The sequence below is a fragment of the Lonchura striata genome, chromosome 8, assembly GCF_046129695.1.
Source record: "Lonchura striata isolate bLonStr1 chromosome 8, bLonStr1.mat, whole genome shotgun sequence".
NCBI classification, from domain to species: Eukaryota; Metazoa; Chordata; class Aves; order Passeriformes; family Estrildidae; genus Lonchura; species Lonchura striata.
In genome coordinates, this window is record NC_134610.1 from 14663062 (window position 1) to 14690683 (window position 27622).

At 44.7% G+C, this 27622-nt stretch overlaps 1 protein-coding gene across 2 annotated transcripts in view; it reads right to left on the reverse strand.

The window, feature by feature from the left end:
• Positions 1 to 14699, reverse strand: part of MARCHF4 (membrane associated ring-CH-type finger 4) — a 100486-nt gene extending 85787 nt beyond the window's left edge. The window contains exon 1 of one of the 2 annotated variants that reach the window (XM_077784956.1): positions 14132 to 14699. In XM_077784956.1, the coding sequence (XP_077641082.1) occupies positions 14132 to 14593 (462 nt within the window). In that variant the 5' untranslated portion in view covers positions 14594 to 14699. The remainder of the gene's footprint in view (positions 1 to 14131) is intronic. The other variant, XM_021526182.3, reaches the window with a different exon arrangement.
• Positions 14700 to 27622: the final 12923 nt, after the last annotated feature.

Below are 27622 nucleotides of genomic sequence, written 5' to 3' on the forward strand. Positions count from 1 at the left end.
CCTGCTGCATCTGCTCCGCAGCCCAGATGTGCATAATGGCATCAATCTGCCCTCTGCAGGAAAACGTGACCCACAAATGACCATTTAATCTCCTCAATCCAATTTGGCTCAGCCACGTGGCATCTGCCTTCTCCCACACTGCCACAAACACAGCACAGCCAGTCCCTGCGCAGAGGCGAGCGCTGTGATCCGCGCACGCTGCGGCGGTGCCCGCGGGCTGGCTGCTGCCTGGGAATCACACAGAACCTCTGAAGACAGGCCATGGAGAGTATTATGGGAGCCCTGACCCCCAAAGCCCTCTGACCGTCTCACAAGAGCCCCCAAGGCTTTGCAGTCCAGAGGCAGAGCAGTGCACTGGAGATACTGATGCCAATGCTGCTGTGCACATTTCAGGGAGGAAGAAAAACAGCTCAAGGCAATGTAGACACAGTGATTTAAAAGGAAACAAGATTAAAGACAGTCACGTGAGTGCAGCTGTGTCCCAGCAGTTATGCCATATGCATTTATAGGTAGATGGATATCTGGCAAAACTCCTTCTCTCTCCCTTGAAAGGCTATAAATCACAGGAAGAGCTGTTATCCATATCCATCCATAACAGGTGAAGGTGTGTCAGAGGGTTCCAAACAGCAATGACCAGGTGGACAGGGCAGTCTGAGAAAGGGGACTTGGGGTGAAAATTTGTTCCAAAGGTATATAGGGCATGCCAAAATGGGGGCATTCTGATGATTTTATCTATCTCCATGGATTTGTACAGCCTCTTTTTGACTCGTCAGTATCTCTGGGATACAAATAGCTAACAGCCTTAGGAGCATTTACACAGGGGTAAAGACCTTGGCCTGTACTGATGGTTGTACGAAAATGCAAAACAGTCATCAGTGAAACTGAGTTTTGAACTCAAAGTTGTTTCATTTCCTGCTGAGCAAATTTTCTCTTATTTTACAGGATACAGAGAGAACATGCTCTCTTGTGCCTAAGCACTGCTCCTCGTCTCTGCAATACAACAGAACAAATAGCCTAATCAGGCCAAAATGCAGAGCATGCTGAAAAACTGGGAACATTCACAATATAGTTAGAGAAGGTGAAAATCTCCCCTGTAGCTTAGGAGGGCTGGTATTGCTGCTCCACTCACAGCACTTAGGGGCAAAAGATTATCTGGTAAGAAAAGACAGAGTTACATTGCCCTGTTGGAGAGATGCCACCTGAAGAGGGATGAAGTTATAAACCCTGTGGAAGGAAACACACAAATGGGGCAATGCAGAACTGGGATGCAAAGAAGCAAGGAGGCGATGAATGCCATTAGGTTTTTTGGTGGCAGTGGGATTGCAGGAATGAATGAATGAATGAGGCTCCATCACATGCAACAGAACCTTGTGCTGATCAGAGAAACAGAGCATGTGTTTTTCAGTTTTCATCTGCCCCAAGAACATTCTCCTCCATCTTCTGTTTCATCACAGAAACCCAATCTCAGAGGTCTTCTCACATCCATTACAGAGAAAAATAACTGCATCCAACACAAACAAAAAGCAGAGACATGCTATGGTAGAAAACCTCCTGCACCTTCACAGATCACAACTTTACAACTTTCACCTTGTACATTTCTGATCCTCCTAAACACAGGCAGAGCAGCTCAGTTACACACAAACACACATTTGTATGCCTTGTGTTTGCAAATAATCTCTGATGTGGAGCTTATTGGAGTGCTCTGCGGAAATCTATAAGCCTGTAGCAGCTTCTGCATCCCCTATGGCTTACTATAGCAATAAGAAATTCTGAAGAGTCCCTGCAGCTTAGTTTGCTTTCCTACTGACAGATGCACTTTGAATGCCTCTGATCAAAGTTCCTCCTCTTATTAAGTTGCACAGAATTATTTCTGATATTATCCCTGCCAGTCATGATAACTTAACTACAATCACCTGGCTCTCCACTCCAGCTGAGTTTTCTACAGTGATGGAGTGATACATAGAGCTCTGCAGGCTTGAGGAAGAGCTGCTGCTATCAACCATCTACCAAAGGTGTTTCTTCAGGTTTTCAAGCAGTCCTAGGTAGGGCTGCATTAACATCCTCCCTTTTTGTGCTGCCTGAAGGGCAAGTCCAGCCATTTGGCTCTGTGTGACCATCCTGTTGTGAAGTACCCTGGAAAGAGGCTGACTGAAATAACAGATCCTGCACTGGAGTCAGTGGAGAAGCCTCTAGAACTTTTACTATATGGTTCCCTATGTTTCCTAAATGTACAGTTTTCTGAAATATTCTAATATTGACTTCAAGCTTGCTAATTCCACTTCTGCTGGCAGATGGATCTTTTTCTTGCCTTTTTGTAAAGAGAATTAAAAGCAAAGACAATAGCAGATCCAGAAGTTCTCAGAGCAATGGAGCCAGTGTGTATATTCTCCCTGAATCGTACCTGGTAGTAAGGTGGCTTTTTTGATGGCTAGTAGGGATGGGCCTCTTATGACAGCTCCCCTCCAAGGCATCACAAACCCAGTGTGGGGAGTATGCCCCACCCAGCCACACATTTTCAGGCAACTCATAAGAGCTTAAGAGTTCTGCAGCCCTTTATTTATCCAAGGTGGCTGGGTTTGGCAGAGAAGTTTAAATGTCACTGATTGTATCTTGTGAACTTATAAACAGAACTGACGTGGATAAGTACTGATGCTTAGGGAAGCAAGTAAGAAAGAGAGAATATTTTTCATTTGTATTAAAACATATCTTGGGACAGGTTTTGAACAGCTTTCCAGGCAAATAAATTGAAGGCAGAAAGCAAAAATGCCCTGTAGGAAAGAGAATTACTGTAAGATTCCAAAAAGCAGTAATTGTAACAGAATGCTTTTGTTTGTTAAAAAGAGACTAATGGCTGTTTTGGTAGTAATAAGACAATGTATAATAAATTTCTGCTATATTGCATATTTTTAGAGATTCATAATTTTTCAAAATCTGCTTCTGTGAAGTTGAAAACCTTAGTTACAGATCTCTTTTTGCTCATCCTTCTGTTCAATTTAAACAAAAACTGTCCTTGCTCAATCAAGGTTTTCTACAACCAGTATTTCTGTAAGACTCAGATTTGAAATAGAATCACCTCCTTGAGGTTTAGTGATTATTGGATCAAGAAGTGTCCTGGCTATGACAAAGAGAAATAACTGAGCTTTTGCTATTATTAGCAATGTTTGTTCTCATTCTTCAAGGTATAGATGGGCAAGTATTTTCCCTTGGTATTTATCTGACTATCATTACAAATCTCAGCCCCTGTCCAAATCCACACCAGAGAGTTAGAACAGACATTTAATCCTTTTTTTTTGCACAGCTCCTCCTAAATCACTGTAAAAGCTACAGGGAGATCTTACTGCTGTCTTCAGCCACCTCATGGTACAGCAAGGAAGCCAGACTCTTCTCAAAGGTGTATGGTTACAAGAGAAAACAGATACAATTTGAAACACAAGAAATTATTATTATAAATCAAAAATACCACCACCCCTCCTCCTCCCCCATGCACATATATTTTTACCACAAGGGAGGTAAATATTAAATCTGGTGTCCAGAGCATGACTGGATATCTGGAGATCTGATTTGGTCAGAGCTCCTTGAATAGAAGTTGAACAAGATGATCTCCTGAGGTTCCCTAAAATCCTAAAATATTCTGAGGTTGTGTGAATTTGTTTGACCTGAGTTATAACTCAAAATTTTCACTATCATCTGACATTTGCACTGAATGCCTGAGCACACCTTTAAAGAGATGAAACTCCAGTCTGGCGTCACGAAGAAAAAAATGAGAGAGGAAATCTCATGAATAGCTGCAGGATAGGAAGGACAAGAACTCTCCCACAGATTTCACATGTCTGCGAAAAGGGCAAGAAATAAATCATAAAGAGTGGGAAAGGTAATAACAATGATCCAACATGACCAGCTGGGCCAGGTCATGACAGTATAGCAAGCTGGACTTCATGAAGGAGTTCTCACTTCAGGCTTTGGGGACTCTAAAAATGTATTTCTTAGAAATGATGTAGCCATTCTGTCTATGGAGAAAATTCTCCAGATGTGGGTTAAATGTAGGTGACAGCACTTCTGCTCTCATATGTCAGAGGAGGCTATGAACTGGCTTTTTCCTAACTAGCTGAATCCCATGAGTGTTTTTCCAGGCTGAAAGTTTCTTGCTTTTAATCTGATGTGGAATAAAACTGTCTTCAAACACAGAACTTTTTCCATGAGGGAAATCTTCTCTGCCAGCTAGCCCAAGGGTTTTTGAAGCTGGTTTATAAGGATGCACACAGTACACAGTTCTTTCTGTGACAGAAAAGACTAAAGTTGATATGCAAAGACAGTTTCAGTTCTCTGTTTCCCTAGATTTTCTCCTTGGGCACTGCAACAATTTCCCATTGTTGGAGATCTGAAAATCAAGAAAAGATATTTCTTCTCCAGTCCTTGCACTACCATTAAACTTCAAGCAGGAATTTCATTGTGGGAACTTATTTCACTTCTGTTACAAAGAGGTTCAGACTAGACTAACCCAGTAACTCCCTCTGGCCTTAAATTTTGTTAAGAATTCCTGCCTTTTTAATGTTAAGGAAATATTAGGGTTTTATGTCCTAAAATGTGAACTCTGTAGGGAAAGAAAAGGCTTTGCTTCACTTCTTGGTGCAATGTTTGACATATTGACATCCTGTAAAGGTTATCATAGTATTAAAATAAAGAATGGTCAGGAGGCCAGGAGCACCCATAACTCTCCTTCTGCCTCTTGTGGAAACCCTCTCTTTAATTACTTAACTGCTATTTCTCTCTGATACAGTATTTTATTATTACCTACTTTTCTTGAATGCCCATCTGATCCGTCTTAATGTTCTTTTAATATCACTTGGAATGGGATAATAATATTCTTGTACTTCTCCAGCACCTTAAGCCCTGACAGGTCCTAGTGTGCTTAACAAGGAGAAAAAGAAAAGGGAAGTGCTTAATTCATCAGACAGTGCAAGGTCATGCAAGACAACAGACAGAGAAGAAGACTGATAGAACTAAAAGCACTGGGGTGTTTGGAGGGGCAGGTTTAGCCCATGGCCCTGGACTTGCAGGAAGTGCAAACCATCCATTGAGCTTTAGTGCAGCACCTGCAGGAAATTGCCAGGGTAGGTGCTGATGTGATGTGGGTGAAGTGCCAGCAGGATTCCTGCAGTGCTGATGCTGTGTGTTATGTCTTTAACAGATCCTTCCACGTGGGCTTTTTTAGCCCTCCCAAACACTGAGAATGGTGTAAAAAACTATACAAGATATATCTGGGTAAGGACAAGGAACACTGAAGGGTGTGGACATGCACATGGTAGTTCTTAGAAAACTACTTCTTTCATCAAGATACCAGTCAAAGAAGTGAGCTTCTTGGTTTTGACTCCACTGAAGCAGGACAATGCCTGTGCTGAGAAATTGGAGAGGGAGGCATCACAGTAATGAAAGCAGTAAATGAGGATGTGAGCAAATGTCTGTGCAACCCTAGAGAAAGAAAATGAACACAACATAAGTACACAGCTGGGATATGAGAGAAAATAAGCTCAAGCTGGGCATAGGGTTAATGCCCCAAGTGACAAGAATATGCTAGGAAGAAATGTGAGCCAGCCCATCCATAAAGTGCTTGAGAAGCAGGAGAGGTGGTGTGGGCAACATTTCAAGGAGGACTGGCTAGAAGCCTGAATCTGTCAAGAAAATCAAATTCAGCCTTGCTGAGAGGGGCTTTAATTGGGGCAGAGTGCAGACACCTGAAATGAAGAAATGAGGATCCATTCACTCTTCCTCCACATGGCTATAAGTGGGCAGGACCAACCCTAGCCATAAATCTTACCTATGGCAGTCAGAGGATCCTTAAAGAAAAGCACAACTGCTCTTCCAGCTCTCCTCAGGAGGCAAGGCAGAAGAGCTCAAGTCATTAAGAATCTGAAGATTCAACAGAGTTAATGCTTACTGCATCTGCAGGCCCTCTGTAAGGGGCTACTAGTGGGGAAAAAATGGATGCAATTCAGTAAGGCCAAATGCAGCTCCTCCACCAGTGCAGTAATGCCAATTTCACAGAGCCAAGATGGAGCACTGGCCAAGAAGCAGCTCTGAAGGACACAGAGATCATGAGTTGAGTAACAATCAATAATCATCTGCTGTTCCCTAAATAAATTAATAAATAAAGAGGGCAAACATTAGCCTGGAATGGATGATTTCTGCTACCTGTTACACAGGATTCAAAACCTTTCTGCCTGCTCAGCACTGACAAGGATTCAGCTGGAGAATAGTTTCCAGTGCATTTATAGCAAAATATGGATCATTTGGTAAGTATAACACAAAGGATGATTAGTAATATAGAAAACACATCATAAAAGGAAAGGCACAATGGGAATAGTCTGGTCTAGAGAAAAAGGAGTGTTATGGATTCAGTTGTAACTTCAACTTGTAAAATCGTGAAAGGATGAGTTTTCACTGTATTTACATGCAAATACTGGAAAATATCTTCAGTTACTTACTTCTTGGGAAAAAAAAGTAAAGGGCAAGAAGAAATGAGCATCAGCAGGAAAGGTGGATTCTCCAACCACGCCCATCCTTAAATACTGGTTAGATCAGCCTCTGTCAGGATTTTGGACAGGTACAGGGCACTGCCCCATGCTTGGGCATGATCAGTGCACACATTAATAAACAGAAGCTAAACCTACACAGTACCAGAGGTTACAATGGCAATCCCAGGGAATGGCTTGACAGAGGCTGCAGCCACAGGGCTGTCTGCAAATGGTGAGGGCAAACCCCTCCAAATGCTCAGTGCTCTGCAAACCTTAGAGGTGCCTCTAGCACTGACCTCTTGGCTAATGGCACATACTTTTTGCATGGGAAAGGTGACCTCATGGCCTTAACTTAAACATGAACACACTGTCAATCAGACCCTGGTAACCTTCTGCTAAAAACAACATGGCAAAGAAACCACAAAATTTCCAGTGCTTGACCTCCAAACTGGCTGAATATTAAGTTTATTTTCTCTCGCCTGTTCTGCAAAGTTGTTTTGCATATAGCTGTGACTCCACAGAAAAAGGTATGTCTGACAGTGGATTTCTCCAACTGAAATGGACGTTCCCTGCAAAGGAGACAAAACTTTCTCAGGGATCTCTTCAAAATAGAACTCATCCTCCATGAGGTTTACACAGTTTTCCCCAAGCACAGCCTGGTTCTTACGATAAACACAAGGTACTAGATGTAGGAAATGATAAAACATAAATTTCTTTTTTTTCTATCATCCTCCCATTTTGTACCACTTCTCACTCCCCACCCATGGAAGCAAGTTGGGCTTGTGTGACTGTTGGGAGTGATGTCACCTGTGTTCCAAGCTGCACAGAGAGGAGGCTTAGATTTGATGGTACATAGGCCATAGGAGAACCTGTGCAGATAGAGACAAATAGTGGGACCAAGCTCTGATGCGTCAATTGGCTTTGGCCAAAAAGAAAAGAAGGAAGAGGAGGTGAGAGAAAACCACCAAAGAGTGTAAAGAACAAGAAATGACATGACAGAAGATGTGTGAGAATTTCAGTATAGAGGCCTTGTCACTGGAAGCAGTCTGCCCACCATAATTTTGGTTTATCTCATCACTTTTCAGAGGGGCATGGGGACAGTCCATTTATTATCTACATAGGTTTCCAGGTCCTGCTGTTACTTTCTTCACCAGAAGAAAATCATCACTCATCACTCTCCACTGCCAACAGTGTAATCTGTTCTACTGTAACCAGTGATAAATCAGAAAAGGATAAAAGGTAGGTTGTGAAAAGATGGGGGAAGATAAGAAAGTCTTCAGCATCAAGCAATTCATTTTAGGTAAGCAATTCTGATTAACAAAGGAAAAGGAGAAAGATAAAAAGTTAACAAGCTATTCTGTAAGTCTGGTTTCCCATGGAAACCATATCATGATGGGGTTATTCTTTTTTTGTCTAATGGGATACACATTCCTATTACAGCTGCTGTTCCATCTGAAGCTCTGTCCTCCACGGACTCTACAGTGTCTAGCACAGACAATGCTATAATCTCTCCCTTAGCAGGATATTTCTAGCTTTTCTAGTCTTCACCCAACTAGTTTTCATGAAGCATACAGGAATTTAATGCCTTTCAGATCTCCACTCTCAGCTAGATGTGGCTGTCATTAGCCAGTAGGTTTGGAGGAGGGTTGATGAGCATAATCTATAACAGCTAATACCATCACATGGCTTTATTCCTGTGGCAACCAGATAAAAAAGGGATGGGATGGTCACAGACATGGACCACTAACAATTACAGTACAGCTTATTGTCTTACTGCAGCCCTAGGAGGAATGGACACGTGCAGCAGGCACATGGGACACACAGTATCACAGATTTTTGGCACAACCATTCCTGACTTCTGGACTGGGCCAGCCTTGAATGCAAAAACACCGATGCGAGCTGAAGGCTGCCACAGAGGAGGCCCTTGCTGGGAATGAATTTTTGCTTAAAAGACAACCTAAATGCAATTCAGTTTTGTACGAACAGAGCCCTTCCAGAGGCAAGTGTTGCCTTTGTGGAAATAACAGTGACTCTACAGATGCAAACAATGGAGCAACATGCTTTTGCATTGCTTGTTCTGTCACTAACTGACATCAGCCACTGTTAATCATGGCCTGAAATGTATATTTAAGAAACAGTGACACATAGACAAGTTCCTTCATGAAGCCTTTTATACGGGGAAAAGTGAAAGAAAAGAAAAACTGCAGCTCAGGCTAGCTAGTGGCACTGAAATAAATGGGTCAGGCATCAGAGTTTCAGCAGGCACAAAAGGTGAAAACCTTGTCTTCCACAGCAATTAAAAGTCAATGGGATTAGTGGCTTTCACTATTATTTATAGAAACCCCGCTGTGTGCACAACATTATTGAAATACAGGGGTCAGGTCCCTGCTACTGGATGCCTACACTCTTGCCGCTGAAGTTAATGGGAGCTTTGCCAATCAACTCTGTGGCAACAGCAACTAAATCTAAAATAGATGACATCCTGGGCTCCATTCAGTTGATGGCTCAAGAAATACTTTTGCCAAAGCCAAGAATGTTCTGCCTGCACAGTACAGATTTCATCCCAGGACAGGTGAAAGAGGGGAGGTAGCTGTAGAGGTGTTAAGATTCAAAGATGGGAAGGCAGAAAGATGGACTGAATGTCACAGGAAGCATCCTCTCTTTCTTTCTCCCATAAATTACAATATACAGATTGAAATCTAAATGGCTGCCTTCCAGCATCACTTATTCAGTTTTAGCAGGCCTGGCTGTTTTCTAATGAATGCTTCTCCTTCTAACAGAAAAGAACTAAATACTGTGAGAACACACCTATGAAAAGGACATGGATGGAAGCCTGCACTTGTCTGTCATGTGATCCAACATGTTTGAAAACAGTGTCCTGATGGTCTAGCCAGTTTGGACAGACCCCGTGAAGCACCAACATCTATATTTGCAAGCTTGCTGGGCTTTGGACGCACTTGTGATACTGGTTGCACAGTTTTTTCTTCTTCCACTCATTCATTATCATACTTCTGCTCTGAGTTCTGACACAGACTGCCTCTTTTCCTCTTTGTCTCACTCTAGGACAACATTGCAAATCAGAAAACAGGTATCCCAGCCACCTCCTCCACTCCTCTGTGCTGCTGAGAGACCAACCTATATAGTAGCAGTATCTCCTCACCTTAGCTCATGCCTTCTCTGCAGACCCTACCATGCAGGAGCTGATGATGCTTTGTGCTCATGTCTGTACCAGGAAAAGGTTTAGATTCTCAGCAGCTATTTCAAGTAACACATGCTAATGACCAGCTGTTCAATGGTACTGACTATTCCCTGAACCTACACAGGGCCCCAAGAATGTGTGTTAGTACAGGATGAATAATTTGAGGTCACTTTAATTCTAGAGAAGTTCTGAACATGGCAGGTGCCTACACACTGAAGACATTACCTTACAAGAGCATGAAATCCAGACATGCACCTGCAGGGATGGTCTCACTGGTCAGGCACAGGAGGCTGGTGAGCTTGCCTGGGGCAAGACACCAGCCCCAGGACACTGCTCCTAGTCAGTCTTACCCTGATCTTTAGATTGGCTTCAGATGTGAAGGATGAATTTTACTTTTAGAAGTGTTATCATTAATTGTGACGACTCTACGTATTCATAATAATCACACGGCTTTATAGTACTTCATTAAACGTTAGCTCTTTCATTGTCCTGCAGCTCCACAACCCAGTTACATCTCACATAGCAATGCACGTCTTAATACCCAATTTAGGTTGTCTTCCCTTCCAATTTTCTTGAAGGTCTTCATGTTCTCATATTAAGGAGCTGGTGTCCCAAAAGCCTAGCAGGAAATTTGGTGGGAAGAATAGTCTTCATCCAAGCATTTCTATTGAATACTGAGCTAAGTCCAAGCCACCAGCCCGCAGGTAAGAGTCTACAATCTGTTCTCTCTGATCCTCCATAGCCCACCAAATCTATCACTACTGACTTTTCAAATCTCCATCTTTTCATCATCTTTCCCCAAAAAAGTGAAAGAGAAACGCAGACTGAAAATGATAGGTAAGAAAAGATGTGTACACACTCTAACTGACAATATAACAAGCAAACCTTGAAACACATGGCTTTCCAAATTATCTCAGTTTCATTTATTTTTCTATTTATTTTCAGCACAGCTGACAGCAGCACTTCTGAGATCCTGAACTTCACAGTACTGCTAACTCCTTGTGACGTTGGCTAACAGTTTATCCCCTGATGCGAAGGGACTTTTCACCCATGTCTTTTTCTGGTAATCCCCATGACTTGCTTTCAGCTTGGAACCATACCAAATACTGTGAAACATTTGTGAGAGAGGAGCTCATCTTAGTTTCTTTCTCTTGCAGAACATTGTCAGAGATTCAGGAAAGCAGACAAAATTCTACAAACACTAAGCATTAACCAAATTAGAAGAAAATCCTCTAGCATTTTCTTCCTCACTTTCTCCCCAGAGCTTTGCCACTCAGTCCGGGATCTCAGAATTTGCTGACACAATGGTGCAGGATGTTCAGTCATTGAAACCTTTGAAAATGCCAAGCAAGTCCCTGAAAGGAAATCCCATTGCCAAGAGCTGAGTTCAGTCCCTCATCTTCAATGATGTTTAGCTCTCATTTTCAATGAAAGCAGATGCCTTTTTCAACTGTCAGACCTGAGCAGAGTTTGCTCTTCATGCCCTCAAAACACAAGCCCAGATGCTGCGATCCCCTCGTCATCAGATCCACTCTTTTGCCCGCATCCCTGGTTACTCTTGACTAACGTGCAAGGATCAGAACAGTTTCACAATAATGAATTTTCCTCCTTCCTACGGTCCTCAGCACATTTTTAAATGAAAGAATCAGCTTATCCGTAAGAGCCACAAGCCAACATGAGGAGCTTAAGTTATAAGCCTGTAGTATCATGCATGTTGGGCAATCATAAATTTAAAGCAAAAATCCCTATAAATTTTATTTTGCATTAGCTATTAAATAAAACATACTCACAAAGCAAGATTACTAAGAAACCTTTCTAGCTGTTGTTTTGGTTGGGATTTTTTTATATCAAAACAGGATTAAAACATATTTTGGAGACTCACTGTTATTTCATCTGAGTAAATAAGCTTAGAGCGCGTAACAGTCAATTTATAATGAAGGCTTTTGTTCTTGTTACTGTGATGCAGCCCTGCAAATTTGCCCACAGCTGCAGCAAATTCAGATGGTTTTGACAGGTAAATAAAATACTGTTTAGATCGGTCATTGTTATTAATCTGCAGAGTAAAGAAATAGCAATTAGATTTTGTTTCCAAGCATATATAAATTTTCATCATGATCTTGGCAGGGGTGGTATAGAATAATGCACATCTATGACTCTTACAGTTGTGAGGGTCCAAAATATGAAGAGTCTTTGGTCAGCTGTTGAGCTGTAAAAAAAAATGGGAAATAAAGGCTAAACCAGTAACAAACACCACACCCACAAGGAATGTGGGATTTATCCCTGTTGGAGTTTTATTGACATAAGCGCCAAATAAACCAAACTGCAGGTCTTGACATCAGCTGCACCAATTCAGTGCTCAGTTTTTCTGAACTGTACTTCCAGGAAGCTGTGTCAGGATCTGGCTGTGCTTTTCAACCCCACAGTTTGGGCCTCCATAATGACTTGTGCTTCCCAGCTGCTGCAGGGGCAAAAGGTTTCAAATACTCTTCAAGCAATGCTGGTGAACAAAAAATTATCCGTGGAATAAGGTGCTGCTCAAGGAGGAGTAGCAGAATACAGCTGCAAATATCTTATTGTATTGGTCAGAAACTGAGACTTAAAAAAGAGAAATCCTGGTGAAAGTCTTATGAGATGCCAGTCACATCTCAGCTCCTCACTCAGGTAGGCTGGCAGATGGTCAGCAAATAGACTCACTTTTACAATGCAACCTACACTGGTTTTCAATGTGAAAATTAACATCCAGTTATTTTCAAGCATTAATGTTCTCCAAGGAAGCAAGCTACCTTTTAATTGTGCTTAGGCTCTATTTGCTCTGACACGTAAGCCAATCTCGCAGGTGCCTACGTCTTGTGTACACAGGCAGAATGGCAAGCCAGGGAAGAGTACTAGAAATGTGGAATAATGCAAATTCCCAGGAAGTGAATTGCATGACTTCCAACTTTTAGAAGAGATGGGGACAAGACAAGCAAGAGAAGAAGGTGTACAGTATCTCCAAAAAAAGGATTCTTTTCTCCACTCCCATCTGAAAGCCTATGGTGAAAACAGTGTTTCACAGCTATCTGCCAGCTGCATAAACCATTAAAGAAGCTACAGTCCATTGAGCACTGAGCTGTGACTTATGGAACCCTTGGTATGACATATCCAGCAGGGCTGTGGATATTGGGACTGGCTGGTGGCAGACCCTGCTGCTCCCAAGGAAGAATGGGAGCCCATTCCTCACTTTTCAGCACCCATCACCACCATCCTCAAACCAACATAAGGGAAGGCCCAATCACTACATTACAGATGTAGGCAACTTTGGGAAAGGCAAGATGTGTGCCAGAGCATGGCCACTTTCAAATAAGAACTGGTTTTCTCCTTAGCAGAGCACACAGGTCCATGAAGGGGAAAGAACACCTGGGGTAAATCCCATTTTGTGTAAGATTTCAACGTATCACCTTACACGCCAGAATCTGTGCCCAAAATGGAAATAGTCGAGTTGAACTTTGCAACACTTTTTCATACAAGGATCCCCTATTAAAGATAGGTAATGGAATTATCCTGAGTAATAATGGTTATCTGTACATATGGGCTTGATCCCACAAGTAGAGGTCTGCAGCCTTCATTGCACCTGCATGTGTCATGTTAGGTACAAATGTTGCTGGGTACATCACTGTAAGGAAGTTGCCAGCCTGAAAATACATGAGATGCTTTTAATTGTCATTAAATATGGAGTATAATGCTCCAGGGTGGCATCTTACATTCTAGCATGGTTGCATGTGTTTCATTCTCCTGTGTGGTGGAGGGAAACTTCAGTGGCCTAACCTCAGTCTGTATCATGGAGCATCTCAAGGCTGCAGTTTCAGCAGGTACACTCGTAGCCAGCCATGCTTCTCCTGCAGAGAGTGCAACTGGGAGCACAGAAGCAGTGGAGCACCTGCACAGTTCCTGTCAGCTATCCCCTGGGAAACACTGAAGGGGGATTGTCTCGGGCCACGTGAAGTTGTATTTTTAAAAGCAAAGAGCACATTAAACTCCTCCTTTGCATCACTTTCGGAATCATCACAACTGGGTGCCCACAAAGCACCAAACAGCCCCCCTTGCTGAGATGTGCCCCGCTCCATGAAGGTGCCAGCATGTCCCTCCTCCCATGCCACAGCTGTCCGGCTCTCAGGCCGGGCATGAGCGCCCGGGGCAAGGCTGCCGGGAAGCAGAAAAGCACGGAGCCCGCCTCCACCCCACACCTCCGTGGGAAACACCACCGAGGTGCGAAATCTGGAGCCCGGGGCCTGGGCAGAAAGCAGAGCCTCTGTGGGTTTGGGCTCCTGTTCCGGGCAACAGGGAGAGCCCCTCAAGCAGCAGGCCCCGGCTCCGTCGGACCGGAGCATCGCTGCCACCGTCGCGGCCCCCACCCCAGCGCCCACCGCCCGCGGCCGCTCACCTGCTCGGGCCCCTGGAAGCAGATCCTGCAGAGCGGGGTGCGGATGCCGCTGTCGACGCTGCTGCCCAGCGAGTAGCGGTCCTCGGCCTTGCCCTTGCCGAAGTCATCCGAGGAGGTGCTGCTGGGCAGGGAGGCGGGCGGCTCCCCGGCGGGGCTGCCCCACTCCTCGGCGGCCGGGCTGCCCGCGCCGCCGCCGCCGCCGCCCGCCGCCCGCCAGCCGGGCCCGCGCCCCCCGGGCGGAGCGGCCCCCGCCGCCGCCTCTGCGCCGCCGGGCATGGGGAGCGGCGGCGGCGGGGAGGGCGGCGGCGGCGCGGGGGGTCTCCGCAGCAGGAAGACCTTCAGGTCATTGAAGAGCATGCGGCAGCGGCACTTGAGGAGGCCTTGGTTTCGCAACATCTGTCTCGGACGGAGGAGCCCGCAGCAGCAGTAGCAGAAAATGCCCGCGCCGGGTGGAATTAACATGTGCCTTTCCTTGGCAGGCGGGCACGGGGGAAAGAAAAGGGCAGGAGCCGGGCGCCCCGCGGCCGGGGGGGCTCCGCGGCGGCCGCAGTGCCGGGAGGGCTGCGCTGGCCGCCGGGGAACGCACAAAAGCAGAGCCGGAGGACGAGGGGCGAAGTCCCCGGCAGCCCGCTGCAACCCGGGGGGGACGGCAATTGAAAAAAAAAAAAAAATCCACGCCAGGAAAAAAACAGACTCTGTGCTGCCGAGGGATCCTTTCCCCCCCTCCACAAGTTTGCTTAGAAATCAGCGGGAGGAGGAAATAAATCTCCCACGCCCGAGGGTCCAGGGGCGCAGGCGGCGGTCTCGGGAGAAAGCCCCCGATCTGCTCTCGCAACTCCTAAGCCTGTAAAAAAGAAGGGTCCACGTCTCCAGTGGGTGTGGGGAGGAGAGAGAATATGGTTCTCTCGACAGTATTTGGCATCTCAAGTAATTTTCCTTTTTCTTCTATTTTATAATAATTTTTTCTTCAAATAAAAAATAAAATCCGATCACACGAATCCCGGTGTGCATCCAGACAAAATAGCAGCTGGTCTAGCTATCAAAATGCAAAATTGGTAGCCGTTGTTATTATCAAAATTGCCTCTTTGACAAAAAAGACCTTCACATTGTTTGTGGGAAAACACCCTACGTTTTCAACACTGTGCTCCCAGGTGGCTTCAGATTTTACCGTCGCCTTTAAAAGATTTCATTGTAAATATTAGAAGTCCGGAAAGAAATAATTAGCATTCAATGAGCTTAATCCCAGATGTACTGAGACAAATATATTTTTATATATATAATATATATATCATATATATTTTATATATATTTATATATTCTGACCTTCTCTATTCCAGCAGCTGTCTGGACCACACAAAAAAAAAAAAAAAAAAAAAAAAAAAAAAAAAAAAAAAATCAGGTCGAAATTGATGAGGGAAGGCGGCTGTATTATTCCCTAAGCTGTTACCATCCTGGACCAGAAACCCACGTCGAAATCGGATCTATTCTTCGCATGTAATTGACCGGGGAAACGTGGATCTTACATGGTCACGTTTCCTCCTTTCACAAAACAGGAACGTCATCAAACGCATTGGCAGCTTGTACAGACCATTGTGGATGGCGAGGTGGTCAGGGCTCTATCAGCAATTGCAGGGACCTCCTTTTGATGCATTGGACGAGGCTCCTTCTTTCTCTCCTCCACCGTCCCCACCTTCATTTTCCTCCCCTTCTGTCCTCCTCCTGCTCTCACTGTTGCTCTCTCTCACAGGCATTGACATTCAACCATCGCAAGTCTGTCGCACTCTCGCTGGCAGGGGAAAAAAATCGGAGCAGATAATTCTCTTCTTCCTCCTAAAAGGCTCGGATGGAGCACAATGCGCCAGACACATGGGGCAGCATGGCTTATTTTTCGTGCGGTTCCTACCGCTTTGGCAACATCGAGCTGGTGTGTGCGTGTGTGCCTTCCTCCCTCAGCAGCAGCCTCCTCTCCGCTCTCCCATCCGGCTTGCCGTGATGATGTTGCTGTTGCTATCTCCCTTGGATGCAATGGGGAAGGCAGATTGTTTGCAGTGCGAGCGGGGATTTGCAGGAAGGGAGGGGTGGGACGTGGCCGCGCTCTTCTTCCTCCCCCAGCTTGAGGGAAAAAAAAAAAAAAAAAAAGAAGAAAAAAATAAAGGAGAGAAATAATAAGCAAAAAGGCGGGGTGAGAGGGAGAGAATCAAAGCGAGGAATGGAGCCCTTCCCAACCTTTGATGCCCCGAGCTGCCGGCTGCCTGCGAGAGCCCACGCCGGGGAGGAAGGGAGGAGGGGCGGGGAAGGGGCTGGGCGGGCGCTGCGGTTTCAGCACCACGGGGCGCGGACAGCTCCGCCGGGCGGGGCGGGGCGGAGCGGGGAGGCTCCGCCGGCGCTGCGCCCCCGGCCCGCCCGCCGAGCCCGCACCGGCCCCGCACCGGCCCCGCACCGGCCCCGCCGAGCCCGCACCGGCCCCGCACCGGCCCCGCACCGGCCCCGCCGAGCTCTGCACCGGCCCCGCCGAGTCCGCACCGGCCCCGCACCGGCCCCGCCGAGCCCGCACCGGCCCCGCCGAGCCCGCACCGGCCCCGCACCGGCCCCGCCGAGCCCGCACCGGCCCCGCCGAGTCCGCACCGGCCCCGCACCGGCCCCGCCGAGCCCGCACCGGCCCCGCACCGGCCCCGCCGAGTCCCCGGCCTGCACCGCCGAGTCCGCACCGGCTCCGCACCGGCCCCACCGAGCTTCCACCGGCCCCGCACCAGCCCCACCGAGCTTCCACCGGCCCCGCACCAGCCCCACCGAGCTTCCACCGGCCCCGCCGAACCCCGCACCGGCCCTACCGAGCCCGGCCCTGCGGGAAGCGGCCCCGCCGCCGAAGGGCACCCGGAAGGCGGCGAAGCCTCTGCGCCCCGGCATGTTCCAAGCGGGCTTCCAGCCCCCACCGGCCGCTGCGGGGACCTGTGACACACGGGAACCTCCAGGGGAAGGAGGCAGAGGCCGCAGGTGCGGCGATGTCTCGGGCAGTGGTGCGGGTTTTACAGGTTCCCAGCAGGAAGCCGAAACCCCACCAACAAACTTTTCCCTAGCAGATTAATTTGTTGCAGAGGTTTTCACGGTCTAATAGCTATGATATCATTATTACATTTTACTCCAGCAGCGTTTTTTGCTGATAGATTTGTTTTGTTTCAGTAGCGTGTATTTCAGTAGATATATGGGTTCCTTGTAGCCCAATGGAGGGTAAATATGACTGAACACTATTGCTTAATTAGAGTTTTGCTGCAAGTAATGAATGGATGCCAAGGCCAATAGTTTTTACTCTCTCAGCCTGTTAGAAAATTTTAAGTAGCAGCTGTTGGAGGCCATTAGCTTTTCTCTGCAATCATCAGCAGAAGTGGCTTTCCTCACCCCATCCTGCTATGTGTGTCCATGCAGACCCAGGTCTCCATTGGAACTTGGTATTTGCCATTCTAGCTGGAAGAGCTGACAAAGGTGCTGAGTTAGATGTGGACCAAAAGTGTTATTTGATACAGTCTGTGCAATATGGCTAATGTTAGTGGAATGTCTCAGCTCAGGAACCAGTGAATACCTGCAAGATGAGACACACCTCTTGGCACCTGGGTCTGACATCATGTCAATGCCATTGAAATTTCATTTAAATTGGTTTCTTCCTTAAACTTATCATTGAGGAGGCCATTGCCTGCACCAATGCCCAGTCTGGGTTCTCTAGTGGTCTTGTGTACAAGGTCTTCATTGGCAGTGACCCAGACAGTACTGCTGATAAATAATCTCATGTCTCTTGAAAGTTGTTCTGGACCCTAGACAAACATTTGAAATTGTTTCCCATAGAAAAAGACATGACATGCATAAAACACCGTGTCATGATTAGTAGAGGAATCTGTGTTGTTACCTAATTAAAAAGGAGCAGACTGATTATTTGCTACAGGAAAATGAAACCAGTACATGCAATTAATTTCCAGGAAATAAATTACACATTGGGATGCTTTAAAACATTCATCAGTGCAGCCTGCCTTTCCTCAGAAAAGCTGGGCAGATTTGCCAGTGTGGCTTTCTACAACATATTAAAGCTTCTCAGAATTTCATACGTGTCTAATGGGGTCATTAGAGAAATAATAATGGAAAGAGCATTTTAGAAACTTCCTGTGTGTGAGACAGGCTGGCTGCAGGCTGAGTCTCTGTGTCCATGCTCCAGGATGGCTTTCCACCACCACCCCCCATGCTTTTTATTGCTCCCATCTTCTTTTCTTGATGTCACCAACATTTTCAGAATGGTTCCATCAATAATAGAATTGGAGAAAAATATATTGTTGTCATCCTTTGCTTGTGTAAAGCATCTTTCATCCTTCCCTCCTGCCCATGCCTGGTTTTACAGAAAGGATATTCTCAGGCTAGAGGAGATCTTTGTGTTATACTCTGGGTTTTAATGTATGGGCTGTGTGCCCAGAGAGTTGAATGGCTGATAAATGTGACAAAATAAATAAAACAAATAATAAATTGGAAATGCTCCATATGCTTCCCAGAGGTGAGCGGGTATTATTTCTGTTTTGGTAAATAGGACATCTGCCAATGTTTTCACACTTGGATGCTGCATTCAGGCCCTTTGGTATGGATCAAGGTGTCTCTCTTAAAATGCTTGCACTGGAAATAGCTGGCCCAAGACACTTTGGTGAGATCCCATTGAGAGTCAGGAGCTGTTAGGAGGCCAATTCAGCCTTCCTAATTTTGCTTCACAGGAAGCAATGTGCAGCAAATGATGGGCAGCACCTTCTTTTGCAGAAGAACCTGTTTCTGGGAGTGCTGATCCGTTGTCTCTTGAGCCCACTAAGAAGCAAGAGGTTAATATAGGGAGGATAACTATGGGAGGCATCACCTCCAGCAGACACTACCTCTGCCCTCCTCGGGTACAGAAAGAGGAAGAAAAAACACATGACTCAATCAGCTAAGAGTGGATAACTGGTTTCTCTTGGTTGTTTACATCCAAGCTACTGACTAGGAAATTAGACTGGGGAGATGTCCAGGCATCTTGGCAAGCCTGTTTGTTATAGAAGGATTCAAGTGTGAGGCTGCAGGTTGGTCTCACAGAAGACACTCTAACACTGGTTATCTAAAGCACAGTGTGGGCCCATTTGCCCTTAGCTACTCCCTCACCAAGGACAAAAAAAGTATTGCTATTCATGTGCCTCCTCTTCACCTCTCTGTACAAGCCATAGCTCAGCACAGAGGGGGTGGAGGAAGCAAGTAAAAGAGTGGCTAAAACTGCATCAATACTTGGTCTGCCTGTGTGGCAGCTTGATATAAAATCATATAAGCAAATTTTTATATTTATTTTTTTATGTTGTTAGTTCAGGGATTTTTTTAAATGTCAGAGATAGTGAGAGGGCAAATGCAAGCAGGAAAGCATTATGTGGACTGCAGCTGAACAGCTTGAACTCACCATACTGGTCATTGTGCACAAGCATGTGAGAGACAGACAATATAAATGCTGATGTGGACAGAGAGGATCGGGGAGCCAGAAAGCTGCCAGAGAAACATTCCTTTGTGTTTTCCATCTCTCAGGAAACTGTTACCTAAACCAATTTTCATGCCCACCTACTCGGTCAATAGCTGCACTGCGCCTCCTGCTCCACTTACAGCTCCTTAATGGTGCAGAGTAGCTTTGATTGCTGTGGCATGGGCCCCATCCCTTTGGCAAACCATTACTTAAATCCAATACATTGAAGGTTCCTGCTGCTCTCTCAGTGATGGGGAGCTGCTCATCAGCTGAGTACCCTCTGATTGCTTGTCACAGCCAGACTTTCTAGTTCTTTTTCCTGGACAGAGATATTAAATAAATCTCAAGTGATGTAATTACCATAACTCAGTTGAGGAAGCTTGTGGGCAGATGCAGCCAGGGGCCAGAGGGAGCAGCTCTGTCACTTTTTTTTTTTTTTGTTTTTTGTTTTGTTTTGTTTTGTTTTGTTTTGTTTTGTTTTTTAATCTCTCTTTCTTTCTGGGCAGTTGTTAATGTGCTGATGCAAAGGATGTTGCTGATGGAAAGCTGGGCTGAGCAGGTGGGGGTAATGCATCTTATAAACATTCAGAAATAATCTATATATTGATTGGAATAATCTTCTCAGAGGAGATCACAAATAATTTCTGGGGTTCTGTGCCTTGGTGTATCTGCTGTCTTGGACTGGAGCTAAAGTCATTGCATTCTGCACACAGGGAGTTCCTGTGCTACTGCTTTCTCCCCAGGCAGGGACTGAACTTCCACTTGCTCTCTTCCTGAAAAAGTCATGGTCTGTCTCTGAGTTGATGCAGAGCAAATTTTTCTATTTCCAAGGAAGCTTCCTCTCTACAAAGGGGAGAGAAAAGGATTGGTTTATTTTTGAAAAATCAGGCATGTCCAGCAAGAAGACCCCCAGGCAAAGCAAAGTACAACTGCACATCTTTTTGCCTGGGTTCAGGAAGAAACCCATGTCTTTGTTTTAGAGCTTTCTCTAAAAGCAGGCTTGAGGCCAGTCAATGTGCAGGAGAATGTGGGTGAGAAGATACTATTGCTGATGGGGACAGCCCCCACCTTTCCTTCTTTAGGCTCTGGAATTAAAATTCAAACTTGCAGTGCCACAGCACTTCTCTCCAGGACTAGACAAATTCAAACATGGAGCTTTCCTGGTAACAAGTCCTACACTACCTCCTACAAAAGGATTTCCTTGTCCCCTTAGATGACTAGTCAGAACTGTGACTGGAACAGAGCAGCTGCAATAGACGGTGTGTTTCAGGATATCTTCAGAAGGCATTCAGCCAAATGCTGAGTGGATTTAACTATCCAGGAATGTAGTAATTGTCATGAAATCTCAAGCCTACAAGGATCTGAAAATTACACATTAAAAAGAAAAGTATAATATGGATATGGAAATATGGATATTACCCCTACTCTCCTAAGTCAAGTCAAATTTGTTTCAAGTCTCTAATTGCATTATCAGATGCATGTTATTTTAGTGACACACAAGAGTCATACAACTAGCTTACACTTGTCTGATGGATTTAGGGAAAAACCAATGTTGTTAAACAACCCAATTAGGGGCTCATCCTGAGAGATAGCCCATGCTCTCCAAATCCAGGTGAACAGAAAGGATCTAGCATGTCATCCAGCATTTGCTCAGTTACCAGGATTCAGACACAGTAACACTGAGGGTATTCCCCCTAAGATCATCATCTGCCACAACACTGCCATAATCAAGAAAAAAACAACTGTTTGCATGGGAAGATTGATAGTCTGTCCTCAGGAGGATCTGTACCTGGCATAAAGGGTAGTGCATGGAGACACCACCACAATGTCCAGGAGATTTCCTATGAATCCTGTGAATACTGTGCTGAGCTAAGAGCCTTTTTAAGCAACAATTCTCCTCCCGTATAATGAACATTTGGATGTTTGAGACTGTATCTCTACATCTTAGGGTGCCCAGATAGCTTCCCCATCTACAGTAGTTTGTTTCTGGATTAGCAGGCAGATATACACATGCTGCTTAAGTACAGTGCAGGTAGTGAAGTTGCTTACAAGCCAGAAAATCTCCTTAGCTTCATCAGCAGTAGGTGAGTTTCCATGTTGATAGAGGCCAAGACCCAGACATGAGGAGACCTTTTTAGGTGTCTCCTAAACAATCTTTGTTGCATAAAATGGGTCTTGAGAAGAGCAGGGACAATCGAGATGAGAGAAAGGCACACTGAAGTACATTTCAGGAGGACATCCTAGTGTCTCCCTGTGCTGAAATTTCCTCACTATATGCACCAGCTCCACATCATTTTCACACAAGAAGGCAGTAGGCTTCCACATCTGCTTGTAAATGTCAGGCACAAAGCACTGGGCTGACCCACAGCCTGTTAAGATATTGTGCTGTCTCTCGCTCTTGCCCTGAATATGCTCCAACACACATCAGAAACACAGGAAAGCTCACAACTGTCACTAGTAAGTGCACAAGGGTTCCACTGGCAGGTGTCACTCTGGTGACCTCTCCCCACACCTTTGCACAAGGGACAAGTGCAGTGTCTGTCAATGCATGAACTGAAGGCTCCATCAGGAAGAGAAGAGTGTGGATTTAAAGGCAGGGCTGTTGGAAGTGGCATAATGCAGACAATGAAAGCAGAGGGAAATAGAAGAGCGGTGAGTGGGAAAAATTAATGGATTTACATACCTTAAAATCCTAAGATCTTAGGAAACAGGAATTGATTTTTGACCATTGCATTTCTAAGGAGCATCCCCCAATAGTACCTCAGAATGGAAACTTTGTTTTGAAAAGGAGGTCTTGGCCTTGCACGTGGCCCAGACACAGTATTTGAAAGGGAGCTTAAACATCACATCTCTTAGAGCCTCAGGAGCACATGAAGTGAGAGACTGTTATGTCCAAGTGATGGCCCAGATCTACTGCTTCCTAATGTACTTTATGTTAATTAAAGTGAGATTTCAAAACCATACACATTTTCTCACCAAGATAATTAATTGATTTAGAAGCTTATGTAGTTAAAGAGTTTTGTAATTACATTTTTGTGTGGGGGAGCATTTTAGAGATGAGCTGACTCTAATACCAGTCCTTTCCATCTTAAGATTAGGGTGGTCTCTCTGGATCTTCCTCCCAGACAATGTGCTCTCATTCAAGAAGAGGGGGAAAACACAAGCTGTCAACCCCAGGAAACTCCTCTCCCTGCGCCATTGCCAAACTCACAACCCTACCTTACTGCCCTGCCCTGTAAGGGTAAATTAATTCCTGGCCCTGAAAGCACTTAAGCTAGATGGGAAGAGCTACAATCCCTTTGATTTATATTGGGAAACTGAGGCACAGGAAAGAGAATTCCTCCTTTGAGTCAGCAGCGAAGCGCTGCGTAGGGAACTATTTTCCCTCATAGCACGGCTCTCTTTGAGATCAATTCTCATATCCTTGTGTGATGTGCAAGTAAGAACACATGCAATATATCTCTATTTTTCTTCCCTCTTTTTATGACTGAATAATCGCACAATCTTTCTTCCATGGAAGTTTGACTGCTGCTGTTTATTGCCCCCTGGAAACGGGATGACAACAGCCCACGGCTCCTCCGCAGCAACTCGCAAAGGTCTCCTAAGTAGAGAATTATGCCCGTTGGAGGCAATAAACAGCAGGAACAGTAGAGTGACTAAGCCCCAAAGATCCTGCATTTGTGTAGAAGCTAGTAATGAAAAGGAGGCAAGGATGCCTTGGAGAATGGTGCCTTAGGAAAAATGTTTCCAGCATTTTCTAAAAATGAAGGGTTTTGTGCAATAAAACATAGGTCAAATTTGAACCTCATTCCACTGTTGAACCTGCCTGGGTGATCCTGGATATGACTTTCATGCTAAGCATGAAGACTTAATTAAAAACTGGAAAATCATAGAAGAATTGGCCCAGAGTACACTGAGATGTATTCTCCTGTTCTCCCTGAAGTTTTTTGGGTGTGTGGAGGTACTGGTAAAGCCTCCTGAGTATCAGGAGAATGTGCAGACAGAAATGGAGTCTTTTCTATTCAGAGCCATCATATGTTGGGACTCTGCTGCTGAGCCTACCCCTGACTGGCTCTGATGCCTTTTGAGGAACCCTCATTTAGGCAGAAAAGGATCAAAACCTCAAGGGATCTCAGCACAGGATACTGCCCACATGGTCTCTTTTCTCTGAAGCAGAGCTGCACCTGCAGTAGCACTGGCACCACGTGATCCCGTAAAATCACTGTCCCAATGAAATCCTGATGTACAAGAGAAAAAAAATTAATCTCCTTTTGTTCTCTTCCCTGACCACCTCCTTCCTACATTTTTCTTCTTGATTCATTTTTATGTTCAGTGATATAAATTTTCCAGGTCAGCGCTAACTCCCTTGCTTGTGTGATCTTTACATACCAGCAGACATATGCAGAGAGATGAGAGGAGACCAAGCGCAAATCAATCCATCCTGCTGACACTTTTATTTATCTATTTTCTTTCCCCAACTGCCACTGCTCAACTGCCTCTGTGTGCGTGTGAAAGAGGGGTGGGGAAAGGGGCTGAGATACTGGTAGAGCCCTGGAGAGCTCTCTATTTGCAACTGCAGCTGTCCCCTTTCCTTCCTACTACCCTGCTATCCACAGCTCCCCATATTCATTCTGCTTCCTACTACCCTGCTATCCATTGCTATCCATATGCATTTTGCTTTGTGACAATTAAAAAAAAAAGGTATCAAATAAAAATAACACAGGGCTTTTTAGTGCTGATAGAAGATGCCGACAGTCGGGAAGCCAAGCCCAGACTTAACACCAGTTAAAATGCAGGCAAAGCTGCATTGCTGCTGAGTGCATCGAGGGCTCCCAAGAGAAAAGCACCAATGTCTGCAGCCCAAGCTGAGCTCCATAGCTGAAATCAAAGACAGACATACGTTAACTGTGGACCAGGCAGAGAGGAGGACTCTCAACACACACTGACTATTATATTTCATAGTTGTAACATCCACACAGAGAGAAGAGACAGGAGTTTATGCTTTTGGGTTTGCATTTAACCATGCCTTCCCACTGAAATGTGCAAGCCAAGGTTACTCATGGCACACAGTGGAGTTCTTTGCTCACTAGGCTTGGGCCAAGACCTGGATTTTTTCATGTAGTCTGTATCACCTGCAATGATTTCTACTCTTCTCTAATCCAAGATGCCTCTGAATCATTAGCTAGGGCAGGGTCCAACAGCTGTGAAGTTTCCTACACATTAAATCATTCACACAATCTCCATCTAGAGTATTTAAATTTTTAAGCAATCCTGTTTTCTCTTCTAGGAGCTAAGCCTCAAGAACTCATGACCCACCAGGTATTTGCAGAGTGGCATGCATTCAAAATGCAATTCTTTTATAGCAGTGGTGTTATCACATAGTGAACTTGTTCCTAGAATGAGCATTGCTTAGGAGTTGTCAATACTTTAATCTGATTTATACAAGCTGTGTTCTCACTCTCTCTCCCTCTTCCCTCAAATAAACACTAATAAGTTCTCAACCTGGACAAATCCCAGGTAGTGGGATCAGTACCTGGCAATATATCAGCTTTGTTGCTGAAATCAGGGATGAAGCAGGGACAACTGAAAATGCTTTTCCCAGTTGTTTTTAATTCAGCTTGCAAATAGATGGTACCTGTCTAAAGTATGACTGCCCTATAGGAATACACTTCAATTATTATACTACAGAGTGCCAATTAAGTAATTAATGGAAGTGTGAAAAATCTATAAAAAAAGGTGGCAGCATCCACAGGGAACATTAATACTGCAAGATGTCATGCCCATGAATAAAACCTGACAGCATCTGCAAATTCAAAGGGAACTACATGTTCTGCTGTTAAGAGATCAAGTTCAGGTGCTGATCAGAAGATTTTGAAGACCTGGACTTTAACTTGTCTGTGGACTGGAAAGTATTTGCAGGCCACATGGGGGTTAGTCTTCATCCTCCAAGACTCAGTTGTCATTTTACAACCTTACAATGCATTAGACATTGTAGGACATGAATGTCACTGGTTTTAGCCTCAAATTCTGTCAGCATGATATTGTGCCATGATGAAATCTCAGTCAGCATCTTGATTTGATTTGTGCATTGCTTCACAATTCACTCCAGGAGGGCTTAGGGTCCAATTCTCCAAACAGCTCTGCAAATGAGCAGTCATACCCACCACTGCTTAGAGACCTTGACATCCAGCAGTGCTCTCAGAGCATGGAGCAGCACCTCCCATCCTCACAAAATTGTATGGAAATGGTGGCCATTTCCAAACTTCACCTGACCTCAGAGGCAGTGCTTGATTTCTCTGTGTTACAGTGAAACCAGATGGACAACAGGGAAAGAATCAAGGGACTTGCTGAAAACCCAGCTGCTGCTTCTGCGCTTGGATTTTCCAGGTCAATACATTTCAATTTTTTTCCACTGAAAGAGAGAAGAGAAAACCTCACTTTTCCACACTCAGTCTTAAATGAAGCTCCTGCAAGATAATCCTAAAAGAAATTTCTTGCCTGTTAAAATAGGAGACCCACTCCCAACCCACACTTCGGCACTGTCTGTCTTTGATTCAATAAACTCAGTGTTTGTACTCTCTGTGTGTGTGCACCCTCGCATGACAAAGAGATCCAATCAGACAATTCTTGCACTTTCCTCCTTTCTATGGAGCAATATGAACAGTTGCTCTATGGAGCAACTTCTGAATATGAAAGATGGAAAATGTCAAATACATCATCAGAAATAACTGTTGCTAAAGCATATGATCAGCAAGGGAAATGTATTGCCTCAATATATAATCTAGGATCAAAATGTGCATTTTATAGTAGACAGCTATGTGATAATCACATGATCTGTCACCTAAAACTTGGGTCTGATCCCTGGTACAGACAAAAAAAGTATTCAGTGGACAGACATGCTGAATGGGAAAAGTAATTCCTTTATTCTTGTATAATTAAGATAATTCTTCTCATCTGTAATTGTTGTCATTTTTATGCTTTGTAATCCTTTTTACTGGACATAAATATTCCAAACAACAGTAGTTTCTTGGGTCCCAAAAGCTGAGCTAAGATAAACTTTTGTGAATCTCAAACCAGGTCATGAGCAAACTTTCTGTAGATCCTTCATAAATCTTTCTCATTGTTAGGCCAGAATCAGTATGTTACACAAAACATCAAATGAGAACTTGTAGTTGAATTTTGATATGACAAACACTAAATGTGCTACTTATTGTACAATGTATAACATCTCTGTTTATTTATAGCCCCACTGAGGAAAGTACAACTTTGTTCTACTCACTTGTGAAGAACCCTGCATACCTATGCCACCACAGGAATAAAAAATTATTAATTGCATTACCAGTCCATCAAGCTATTTATGCCACTCCTTCTCTTTCACCACCTCGTATTATGCCTTTTAAAGCCAAAAGTGGTGTAAATCTTTCTAAATGCCAGAGGACCATTTTGCTAAAACACTATCCATCTTAACAGCCTGTCAGATTTCTGAATGGGAATGACTTCTTTGGTGGGAATAGGCCTATAACTTATACTGCTTCTCATTTCCTGAAGAACTGGAATTGTGCTGCTCCCTAATGTTATTTTATTAAGATACGATTTGTCATCATGTTGCTGAAAACAAGATAAAATGCTGGCTAATTAAATTCCTTATTTAACTTGATGAGCATCTGCTTTCTGTAGTCTCAATCTTTTAAACAGAACCTTTATGGCTGTTTCTCAGGATCTGGCTATTACAATTTTTACTAGGATCAGAAAGGGGAAATGCCCTCCCTAAAAAAAGCACGTGTGCTCCCATTGCCTATGACCCTTGGTGTTTATAATAAGAGACGTATGGGCAGATTGCAGCAGTACCTTGCAAGCACACTGCCCTGACACTTCAAGAGCACTCCCTGTTGTGGAATAATTGGCATCCCATGGAGCCCAGTGGAAATCACTGAGACAAGCTGGTAGCAAAATACTGCAGCTGACAGCAAGTGTTTTCTAGATCAGGCTGC